General features: G+C 48.4%; 1 protein-coding gene across 1 annotated transcript in view; it reads right to left on the bottom strand.

Moving 5' to 3' along the window:
* Positions 1 to 7226, bottom strand: part of LOC308512416 (centriole and centriolar satellite protein OFD1-like) — a gene marked incomplete at both ends in the record, with an annotated part of 60659 nt that extends 53433 nt beyond the window's left edge. The window contains 1 exon segment of the mRNA XM_081082175.1: positions 7160 to 7226. Within this exon segment, the coding sequence (XP_080938301.1) occupies positions 7160 to 7226 (67 nt within the window).
* Between the last annotated feature and the right edge of the window lie 5350 nt (positions 7227 to 12576).

Consider the following 12576-nt stretch of genomic DNA (forward strand, 5'->3'; position numbering starts at 1 on the left):
GCCTCAGCCCTCACCAACATGGCTTTGTCCAGAAGGATGTCTGGAAGACATCCAGTCTGATTAGCGTATTACCCTTATATTAGTACTAGAGGCCCGGTGCACAAAAATTTGTGCACTCGGGGGGGGGGGGGAGGGGATGCCTCAGCCCGGCCTGTGCCCTCTCGCAGTCTGGGACCCCTCGGGAAATAACAACCTGCTGGCTTAGGCCTGCTCCCGGGTGGCAGAGGGCAGGCCCAATCCCTAGGTGCAGTCCCTGGTCCGGCTCAGAGCAGGGCCGATTGGGGTGTTGGGGCACTGCCCCCCCATCACACTCAAGGCAGGTCTGATGGGGAAGTTGTGGCGCCACCCCCCGTCACGCACAGAGCCGGGACAATCAGGGGCTTTGGGCGCTGCCCCCTGTCACGCACAGAGCAGGGCCCTAATCTGTGTGTGACAGGGTAGAGCCATAACCTCCCCATTGGCCCTGCCCTGAGTGTGACAGTGGCAGCGCCCCAACCCCCTGATGGGCCCTGCACAGTGTGTGACAGGGTGCGGCGCCACAACCCCCACATGGGCCCTGCTCTGTGTGTGACGGGGTGGAGCCGCAACCTCCGCATCAGCCCTGCCCTGAGTGTGACAGGGGGCAGCACCCCAACCCCCCAATCGGCCCTACCCTGAGCGTTACTGAGGGTGGCATCACAACCCCCTGATCGGCCCTGCTCTGTGTATGATGGGGGGAGCTCCCCAACCCCCCAATCGGCCCTGCTCTGTGCATGACAGAGGGGAGCTACCTAACCCCCTGATGGGCCCTGCTCTGTGTGTGACAGGGTACGGAGCCCCAACCCCCCTGATGGGCCCTGCTCTGAGCGTGACAGGGGGCAGTGCCCCAAGCCCCCAATCGGCCCTACCCTGAGCGTGACTGGAGGTGGCATCGCAACCTTCTGATCTGCCCTGCTCTGTGCATGACAGGGGGCGGCACCCCAACTCCCCTGTCGGCCCTGCTCTGAGCCCGACCAGGAGCTGCGGTGCAGGCATCTAGGGATTGGGCCTGCCCTCTGCCACCCGGGAGTGGGCCTAAGCCAGCAGGTCGTAATCTCCCGAGGGGTCCCAGACTGTGAGAGGACACAAGTGGGGCTGAGGGACACCCCCCACCCCCGCCAGTGCACAAATTTTTGTGCATCCGGCCTCTAGTAACTATGTAATTGACTAATGCTCAGGCAAACTTAAATACAGCATATTTAAGTTTCAAGTTTTTCAAATACTAACACTGTTCAAGATTTCTTAAAACTTCTGAATAAGAAACTTTTGGACAACTACAGCTAATAGAAAGAGAATTAAAACATAGGGACAACATAAAGAGTGCACCCTAATGTTAATTATGGATTTTAGGTGACAATGATGCCACCATGTAGGCTCATTGACTGTATAAATGTTGATCATGGGGAAGGCTGTGCATGAAGGAGGAGGAGACATACAGAAACTCTCCGTTCTGTTCAATTTTGCTATGAAGCTGCTCTAAAATATTAAGTCAATTTAAAAAATATATGGAAAGTTTGCTATATCTGCCTTTAAGATAAAATGTAACTAATATGTTCAAAGGCAATGGTGTAGGAATACAGTTAAAATAATTAAGAAGTGGTAAACATATGTTTTAATACTTGAGGATTAAAACAGGTTTCAAAAAAATTAATGTATTCTTTATTTCTCTTATCTAAAGAGCACATTTTAGAGATCTAGATTTACTGCCCTGTGTTGCCATCTTGAAATCCTGTGACCTTAAGCAAATTACCCACTTCTGCAGACTCTGGTTTCTCATGTGGGACACAGGTATACCTGCCTATTAAGAGGGTGCTCCTGCCCTGGCTGGCTTGGCTCAGTGAATAGAGCGTTGGCCTGGGGACTGACGGGTCCGGGTTCGATTCCAGTCAAGGGCACATGCCCAAGTTGTGGGCTCAATCCACAGTAGGGGGGCATGCGGGAAGCAGCCAATCAATGATTCTCTCTCATCATTGATATTTCTCTCTCTCTCTCCCTCTCCCTTCCTCTCTGAAATCAATAAAATATGTTTTAAAAAGAAGAGGGCACTCCCTTCCACTGAAATGGTGGAGGACTTCCACTCAATACAGGGTGCATCAATTCGTGAATGACCTGCTTTCTCAGTTGTGTCTAGCTCAATGACAAAAAAGAAAAAAAAAAAAAAAAAAAACAAATGGGAACAAACTTTCAGGTTTGCTGCACTAGGAATACACAGATTTGCCACACAAATTAGAATCGTTTTATTAGAATCGTTTTATTTAGGCCTGCTCCCGGGTGGCAGAGGGCAGGCCCAATCCCTAGGTGCAGTCCCTGGTCCGGCTCAGAGCAGGGCTGATTTGGGAGTTGGGGCGCCGCCCCCTGTCATGCACAAAGCAGGGTGGATTGGGAGGTTGTGATGCCACCCTCAGTCATGCTCAGGGTAGGGCCGATTGGGGGGTTGGGGCACCGCCCCCCGTCACACTCAAGGCAGGTCTGATGGGGGAGTTGTTTTAGATCCATGGCCAAAAGTTAGTACTACTCTGCTGCACACTTTGTCTTACTCTATGAGATAAGCAGCCCATGGATTCTGGCCAGAGAAGCTGTTTTCACCTGCTTCCAAGTGAATTGCTGCTTAGTCAGAACACATGAAGACTCTAACTATCTTCCCTATGAGTCCATTTCAGCAGTCTTTGATTCAGATAGCATGTATAAGAGAAAATTCTGTTGCTTCCTCAACTCTCTGTGGATTGATGAAGACTATGAAAATAATATTGGAAGAAATATTGGGTGCTGGTTTCGATTCTGGTCAAGGGCACATGTCCAGGTTGCAGGACACCACCTCCAGTTGAGGGTGTGCAGGAGGCAGCTGATCAATGATTCTCTCTCATCATTCATTTTTCTATCTCTCTCTCCCTCTCCCTTCCTCTCTGAAATCAATAAAAATATATTTTTAAAAATGCACTTCCATATATATTATTTACATCTCAAGGCACTGTGAAATACAGTAATTTTCCCACATTTTATAAATATGAAAACTTAGGTTCAAAGTGGGTAATTTTCTTCAAGGTTATAATGTGTTAGTTTTCCTTTGAGTTTTAAGAAAACCTCTAAATTAACTGAACTACTGAATATTGTCCTAATCTACTTTGCATATAATCTGGAAACATATTAATTGAGCAGAGCTCAAGACTATGTTGCCTATATCCACGCAACGTATTCATATCAATACTATACAAGCAGGAAACAAATAGAGTTGCTATACCTCTATCTTCTATCCTACACCTGAAAAGAACAAGAGTATATAACTACAAGTTCAGAACAGTACTTACACATCAAAAATCCTATAGTACAAAAGACATTTATACTGAGAAGAATACACATGCTCTGCCAAAGAGCCTTAAAAAAATGCTTTGCCCTAACCCAGTGGTCAGCAAACTCATTAGTCAACAGAGCCAAATATCAACAGTACAACGATTGAAGTTTCTTTTGAGAGCCAAACTTTTTAAACTTAAACTATATAGGTAGGTACATTGTTATTAACGTAACTAGGGGCCCGGTGCACGAAATTCGTGCTCTGGGTGTGTGTGTGAGGGGAGAGTGTCCCTCAGCCCAGCCAGCTCCCTCTCACATACTGGGAGCCCTCAGGCGTTGACCCCCATCACCCTCCGATCGCCTGATCGACCCTTGCCCAGGCCTGACGCCTCTGCCAGAGGTGTCAGGCTTGGACAGGGGACCCCTATTGCCCCCCGATCACTGGCTCTGGCCCCCGCCCAGGCCTGAGGCCTCTGGCCCAGGAATCATGCCTGGACAGGGGACCCCCATCTCCCTCTGATCGCTTGCTCCACCCCCAGCCCAGGCCTGACGCCTCAGCCAGAGGAGTTGACCCTCATCACCCTCCGATCACAAATCACCGGATCGGCCCCTTGACCAGGCCTGAGGCCTCCGGCAGAGGTGTCAGGCCTGGTAAGGGGAACCCCAGCTCCCCACGGTTGCAGGCTCCGCCCCTGCCCAGGCCTAACGCCTCTGGCCTAGGCGTCCGTCCCGGGCAGCGGGGACCTGCAGTGGCAGCGGGGGGCGCCGTGATCGTGGGCTTCGCATTAGGCCCAGGCAAGGGACCCCTAGCTCCCGGGACTACCAGCTTTGACGGTGCCCAGCTCCCATTGCTGGCTCCACCCCTACTTCCTGCTATCACTGGCCAGGGCGGCAAAGGCGCCTGATTCTCCGATCATGGCTGGGGGGCAGGCCAAAGGCGGCCCCAGGGCCGCCTTTGCCCTGCCCCCCAGTTCTTAGCTCCCCCCTGGGTTTCCGACCACTGTCAGTGGCAGGGGGCTTCTTCCTGCTTTCCCTTTCGCCTCCCTGCATTGTGCCTACATATGCAAGTTAGCCGCCATCTTGTTGGCAGTTAACGGCCAATCTTTGTTGGCAGTTAATTTGCATATGGCCCTGATTAGCCAATAAAAACGGTATCGCCATATGCCAATTACCATTGTTCTCTTTTATTAGTGTAGATTAGGATACTCCTAAGGCTTAGGAAGAGCCACACTCAAGGGGCCAAAGAGCCGCATGTGGCTCGCGAGCCACAGTTTGGCAACCACGGCCCTAACAGGTTTGGCTCAGTGGATAGAGCATCAGCCTGAGAACTGAAAGGTCCCAGGTTCGATTCTGGTCAAGGGCATGTACCTGGGTAGGGGGTGTGCGGAAGGCAGCTGGTCGATGTTTCTCTCTTATCAATGTTTCTGACTCTCTACCCTTCTTCCTTCCTCTCTTTAAAAAATCAATAAAATGGATTTTTTAAAAAATGCTTATGGCCTTTTATTTTCCAGGACTAAAGGCCTGATGCAAGAAATTAGTGCATAGGTAGGGTCCCTAGGCCTGGCTGGCAATCACGGCTGATCAGGTTCCCTGCTTTCCTGCTCCCTCATGCACCACCACCACGCGGTTCCCCCCTCCCCTGTTCCTGCTTCCCCCTTTCCTTGCTCCCTCAGTACCCCGCCAACACCAGCTCGCTGCCTGCAATTTTCTGTGCGACCCCCGATGGTCAGACCACATCATAGTGAGCAATCGAATTCCCGGTCTCCCGGGCTAACCTCCAAGGAAACACTTTGCATATTAGCCTTTTCTATATAGATAAAGTCATACAAGAATGTAAGAATGCCACGTAACCTAGGCAAAAATGAGAAATGCAACTGAAGGATGCACAGACCTGGTTATAACCTATTCAGCATTTATATTTCAGATATACTTCTGAAATATATGTAGTAATGAAAACACATTTAAACCAATTCTATTCCTGATGTTACTTTACATGTAAAGTGTATTAGTAAATTATTCTCTGCCAAGATTAAACATTCACCAGGGACTGCTACATAAATTACCCATACATCCAATCATGGGACACTTAAATGGAGGGTTTCAAGGAACTTTTCGGGTCACAGGAAAATGCTCACTATACAACAGTGAACTAAGAATACACACACACACCACTGTGCCAATAATAGCTGAATCAGAAAAGACTCTCTTCCTCTATGTTTTTATGGGTTTTTCAGATAGGTATAAAGTGTTCTGTTTTGTTTTTTAAGTTACGAAAACAATGGGGGGAGAAGGAAAAACTCAGTATTTCCCCTGATAAGTGTAAAATACACGTCTAACTGTATATAGTAATGAAAATACATTTGAGGTAACCCTACTCCTTGCTGTTAATTCGTACTATACGTATGTGCTGCCCAAGTGAAACCTTCAGAGCTTTCATTATATTTTAAAGAAAAAAGCTGTCATTCTCCAGACTATTGTACTGTAAGCAGCACACAATGCTTATTATATTGTCTCAATATCCTTCATCCAAACATGACTATTACAAAACCACGTATTAATTCAAGAACCTACAAACCAGTTTCACAAAACTTGCCTTGTTGCTAAAATGTTTTCATTTTATACAGCTACTCGCTCCTACCTGAATGCCAGTCAATAAATCTATTTGAATATGAAGACCGGGCAAACTCTCAACCGTTTGAGAATGCTTTCCAGGATAACGAGTTCTACAAAACATAAAAGCGTCACTCCCCAATACCACCTGCATATCATATTATTTTTAAAACCAAGACCCAGTGGGTTTAAATGCGGACTCCCTGTCACCGCTTCCACTTGTAAAAGTTACAGAACAGATATGCCTCAAGCCGACACCTTGAGGGAGTCCAGGATACCTCGGCGCTTGAAGGTCTGGGACAGCTTTGTGCGTAGTTCGTCTTGACTCAACACGTCATATTTGGGGGGCACGGTGAGCTGGAAGAGAAGATGCCAACGGTTACCAGGCAGGCAGAGGGCACGGGAATTTCTGAAGACGGAACAGTGGCTGACCTGCGGGAAAGCGGGAAAGCACGAAAGCCCAGCGGGGACGGCGCTTGCAGGACAACAAGCAAGAAGGTTCGCCTCCTCACCCGCGCACCGGGTTGGTGCTTTAACGGAAACAAACAAGATGCTACATCTCCTCACGTGTGCTCCCGGTACTTTTTCCTCACCTGTCCTCAGAGCCCAACCGCGGGCCGGGAATCAAGAGGAACGGGTATACCTCAAGGCTCTCCCGCCCACTCGAACTAGGAAATGGCGGATAAACACATTTCCTCCCCTCGGCTTGCCACGGGTGAGTGGGGTTGTGTACTGGGCGCGACTCTCACCAGCGGCTGGAGAGTAGAGATACGGAGCGAGGCTGTGAAACCCGCGGCCCTGGAAGTGGAGGCACCTCGCGGCGGGTGGGGACCTCACAGCCGATCCCGCCCTCTCCCCGAGACCCAGCCAGCCCAGCACGGGAATCCGGGAATCCGGGAATCCGGGAACCCAGAGCTTTACAGCCAAGTCAATGCCAACAACCGCCGGAAGCTCCGCCCACTTCTCGCAAGAGCTTGGCCTCCCAGTCCCACAAGGACCACTGGGCTAGAGCGGGGATTGGAGGAGAAGCCATCTGCTCTGCACCACATCCGGGGCCTGCGGGATCTGGGTGTTAACCCTGTGTCTTCCTCCTGTTGCGGCCTAGGGCGCTGGACCCAACCTGGCTATCCCCTGGCCAGCTGGTCCCATCACAGACCAGGCATTGCACCCAGCGAGCTCCCCCAGCTCGGGCTTTGCTTATTTTGCCTTTCATTAAGTCACGCAGTAACCGCGGCACTGTTGCCTTTTGGGACCCGAAAACCCTTTGTAGGGGGCTCCGTCTTGTGCACCGCGGGGTGATTTAGCAGCATCCCTGGCCTCTCTGCCCACTAAATGCAGCGCCTCTTACCAGTTCTGACCTTACTGAATGTCTCAGACATTGCCTGATGTTCTTGGAGAGGCAAAAGTCACTGGTTGAAAATCAGTGAGCTAAACTTTAAGTATCTACCTTTTTATCGTTTTTTGGTTTTTGGTTTTCTTTGTACCTCTCCCAAGGAGTAAGGACATATTTTCCATTGATTTTAGAGACTGGAAGGAAGGGGGGGTGGCGGGGGGGGGGGGGAGTCAGAAAAACACCAATGTGAAAGAGACATCTATAGGTTGCCTCCTGCAGCACCCGCATTCCACTCCACTGTGGGCTTGGACTTGCAACCCAGGTATGTGCCCTTGGCCAGGAATCCAATAGGTGACTCTGCTGCTCAGGTTGATGCTCTAACCACCGAGCAACACAGGCCATGGCAAGTACCCACTCTTGTGCATACCGAGGAAGATAAAGGTAAGCTGGCTTACCAAGATGCTGTGGGTGAAAGGGGCCACATGGTAACCTGACAAGCTCAGGGAAGGCCTGTATGATGGTCTTGCAAACTCAAAGACCTGAAGTAACCACAGAGGACGATCGGAAATTAAACTTTAACCAAAAGCAGTAATAGTGGGTAGTTACATTCTAGGACATTATCTTCACTGAGCCTATCTGTCTTTTTGCATCTATAATAACATTAGAGGCCTGGTGCATGAATTTGTGCACATTGAAAGGAAATTAATTAGAAGAAATATTTTAATATCCCTGTTCACCCTTTCTCAATAATAGAAGTGTCAACCAAATTCATGATCGACAATGACAGATTGAAATGCATGTGATTGCTGCCAATGAGAGCTTTATATGTATCACCCATGTGCGAGTCAACTTAGCCTTTTATAGATATAAAACAAACTTGTTAATTAGAGCTGCTTTCTGATTTAGCTAAACTTTTTCCAGCCCAGTGAAGCACTCCAACTTCTTTTCAGGTAATTGTCAGCAACACAGCAGTAAATATCAACACGAAGAAGCACATTATTATTGTAGATCATGCAGGGAGAACAAAGGGTAAAATATTTAATTTGCAGCAGTGTTTGACTATATTTTGTGCAGTGAAAAAACCTGAAGTCATTTTTAAGGTCCACCATTTCTTTTCTTTATTTCTTTTTGAGCGGGGGAAGGGGGGGTTGGGGGAGGGGGTGGGGGCCCACCATTTCTCAATTCTTTTCAGTTGGGTCGAGTTTCTAAACTTTCTAAATCTTCATTTTCTGTTTAATGAAAAGAAAATAGGATTCTACCAAGTCTCCGATCTACCTACTCCACGACTTGTGTGAGGATCAAATGAGATGAGGCACAGGAAAATACTTCACAGACATTTGGTTAACTGTGAATGTTTCTACCTGGCTATAAAGCAACTTGTGTTCCTGGGCTGAAGAAACTTCTAGGAGGCTAGTCGCTAGGGAGAGGAAGCTGGGCATTGCGACATAACGTATTACCCTGACGGCAGGACACTTAGCATATTAGTCTTTTATATATATAGACTAGTAGCCCGGTGCACAAAAATTTGTGCACTCGGGGGTGAGGGTGAGGGGTGGGGTCAGACCCCTCAGCCCGACCTGCGCCTTCTGTCATGTTCCTGGACCCCAGCCACTCCTGGCCTAGGCACAGGCCTACAGGCTTGGGGCGGCCTGGCTCCCGAGGCCCCATTGTATCAAGAGAACAAAGTCGGCATTAGTTACTGCTCTCACTGAACCCAGTACACTGCATCTGTGCGTACAACTGCCTTGTTCATGTGCCTGCTTCGCCCTACTGAATTACTAACATCTTGAGGACATTGCTCTGTCTTATCCTTCTTCAACTTCAGTGCCTGGCCTGGTGCCAGGGACCTGAGATGGTTTGCTGAGTGAGTGAGTGAGTGAGTGAATAATGGGTGAGTGAATGAGTGAATGAATGAGCGAGTAAGTGAATGAGCAAGCAGCTAGGAGGCGGGAACTTCTGCCGCATTGCCATGACAATGCGGCAGAAGTTCCCGCCCGCTCCCAGCTGCCTGCTGCAAACCCAGGGAAGTTCCCGCCCTGCTCCCAGCCACCTGGTGCCCCTCTCCTGGCTGCATAGTTCTCGCCCCTCTCCCGGCTGCCTGATGCAAACCCCGGGAAGTTCCCGCCCTGCTCCCAGCGGCCGCACACCCCTTTCCCAGCTGCATAGTTCATGCAGGGCAAAGGCGGCCCAGGTTCTCCACCTTTGCCCTGCCACCCGGCTCTTGCCTGCTGCCTGGGTTTCCGATCACTGTCAGCGTCAGGCAGCTTCCTCTGTCCTTCCCCTTTCGCCTCCCATCATTGTGCCTATGTATGCAAATTAACCGCCATCTTTGTTGGCAGTTAATTTGCATATCGCCCTGATTAGCCAATGGGAAGCATAGCGGAGGTACGGTTAATTACCCTTTTGTCTTTTATTAGCTAGGATACCCTTGAAATATCTGGGTAACTTTTAACTTCCCTTTTTCTGGGCCCCTTGTGGCACAACCTAATGTGCTTGGGCTCCCGGACAGTTACCACTAATTCCTTCATTGTTCTCATGTTAATTGTTGACTGTTGGCTATCCTACACCCTTCTAAGTATGTGTCTATCATTTTATTTTTTATCCAGTCCCACAGGTTCTCTCCCTCACCCCCAAACCCCCTTTGGTTTCTCCCGCCTCTCTAATGTATCACCAATGAATTTCTTGTAACCTACCTATGTCTCCTCCTTTGGTTGTAATGTATAAAAATAGAAGAAAACCCGCCACTCTCCAGAGCACTTTCCCAATCCGTTGAGGTACTGCTTCCAGGCACTTGTCGACAGTTTGCTCAAATAAACACAAAATTCTTTACAGGTTTGAATGTTTCTTATGTTAACACGGTAATAAAAACATAGCCAGAGAATGGTATAGGAACTAAGATGCACTGAAGCCTTGCGGGTGTTGTTCAGTGGTTAGAGAATTGCAGCATACCCAAGGGTCCTGGGTTCAATTCCCAGTCAGAGGTACCTACTTTGGTTGCAGTTTGCTCCTCTACTCCCCTAATCCCCAGATTGGGATAATGTGGGAGGCAACCAGTTGATGTCTCTCTCTCTGCCCTCACTCCCTCCTTTCTACTCTCAGAATCTTTCTCAGCACCAGGTCCTGGGAGTCACTACCAGTTGATTAGAACTGGCTCAGGAAAGGAAACCCATTTGCCATTCCTAGTCCACTCCCTTTTCCATTATGCAGCATATCCTCTTTACAGATGAGATGAAAAACAAAATAAAACAGTTTAAACATCCCCAGTTCCTTCACTAGCTTTTGTGCAGAATATTCCCTAGGCTAGATCCCACCCTTCTCCCAACACACAGTTCAGTTATTGATTCTTTTAAAATGTGATTCCCAGAACTGAGTATGGTCCCCAGGATGATATTATTTGTGAAGAGGACATTGTCTTCTCTTAATGCAACTTAGAATTGCATTAGCTTTTTGGGACCACTGTTTCAGACTGCTGCCTCTTGTTGAGCTTGCAATAAACGAAAATGTGTTTTTGTAGATGCACTGGTCTTAAACTAGGTTATCCTGTTGTGCAGGTTTTTTTTTTTTTAAAGCCCTAGTACGAGACTTTATTTTGCATCCTATTAAATTCTACTTTGTTAATTTCCCACCTAATTCTGCTAGTAGGGGAGATATTTTTGAATCTTGACTTTTGCCATATAATAAATTTGTGGTCTTTAGCATGTTATCTTTGTTTTTATCTGTTTGTTTATATTTTTACTAGTGGCCCGGTGCATGAAATTCATGCACGGGGGACAGTGTGTTCCTCAGCCTGGCCTGCACCCTCTCCAATTTGGGACCCCTCGAAGGATGTCCTACTGCCAGTTTACAGCAGTCACACATCCCTCTCGCAATCTGGGACTGCTGGCTCCTAACCGCTCACCTGCCTGCCTGCCTGCCTCGTTGCCTCTAATCACTCTGCCTGCCGGCCTGCTCGACCCCAGCTGACCTCCCCCCGCCCCCCGCTGCTGGCCTGCTTGCACCCACATGCCCCCCCCCCCCCCAACGAGCCTGATCACCACAAACTTCCGCCCCTGCTGGCCTGCTTGTCCCTCCCTTCCCTCCCCACTGGCCTGCTCATCCCCAACTGTCCCCCTGCTGGCCTGCTCACTCCAAACTGCCCCCCACCCCCGCTATCCTGATCACCTCCAACTGACCCCCACTGATGGCCTGCTTGCCCCCAACTGGCCCCCCTGCTGATCTGCTTACCCCCAACAGCCCCGCCCCCCACCAGCCTGATCACCCACAACTGCCCTCCCCTCTTGGCCTCTAACCGCCTCTACCTTGGCCCCACCACCATGGCTTTGTCCAGAAGAACATTTGGAAGGTCTCCTGGAAGGTCTCCCAGTCTAATTAGCATATTGCTCTTTTCTTAGTATAGATATATTTGTCTGTAAATATGATTATGATTGCAGATATGAGTAGGACCAGGTAAGGTTTTATAGAATGGGCCTTTTATTACAGATGGTTTGCCAGGTATGCATTTTTTCTAAAGAAGTAAAAATTACTTTAGAAAATGTTTCAGGAAGACTTTGAGAAATTTACAGTATCTGCTTTTCTTCCAAGAAAGTTGTCACTTTTATGCCAGAGTGAGAATTATTTGTATGCTTTGTATGTCACCATTGGGCCACTGTGACTGGGGGGCACTTAGCTTGACTTGAGAGTAATTGTCTTGCTCACTGGCTGGGAGGGAGGGTGTGTGGCAGAGGAGATAAATACTGGGTTCTGGATTACTCATAGATTGCTGATTTTCTGGATTGATTGTGCAAGCCCCTCCTTTTATTCATGTCCACCTTCTGTTGACAGACATCTACCCTGGGAGAGAAATTAGATGAAACTCTCTTTCTTGTCATTGTAAAAAGCATTTGATTTCCTAAGGTGTGATAAGGCCACCCAGCCATCCTCAGTCAAGGTACACATTTTCATGGAGGATGTTCCCACTCTTGAATAAAGTAAAACAATTATTTTTTCTTTTAATTTAAACTTTCTTCTATAACTGTTTTCTTGCTACTTAAAAGCTAGTTGTTGTTGTTTTTTTTAAACTGCTTTCAAAGCTTTTCAAGCTGTATATGTCCTTGGAATGAATTTATAAATAAGAATTGAGCCCGGCCAGTGTGACTCAGTGGGTTAACATCAACCTATGAACCAGGAAGTCACAGTTTGATTCCAGGTCAGGCCACATGTCTAGGTTTTGGCCTGATCCCTACTACGGGGTGTGTAGGAGGCAGCCGACCAGCGATTCTCTCTCATCATTGATGTTTTTATCTCCCTCCCTCTCCCTTCCTCTCTGAATCAGTAAGAATATATTTTAA

This window comes from Myotis nattereri (genome assembly GCF_964212035.1).
Source record: "Myotis nattereri genome assembly, chromosome: Y".
Lineage (NCBI taxonomy): Eukaryota > Metazoa > Chordata > Mammalia > Chiroptera > Vespertilionidae > Myotis > Myotis nattereri.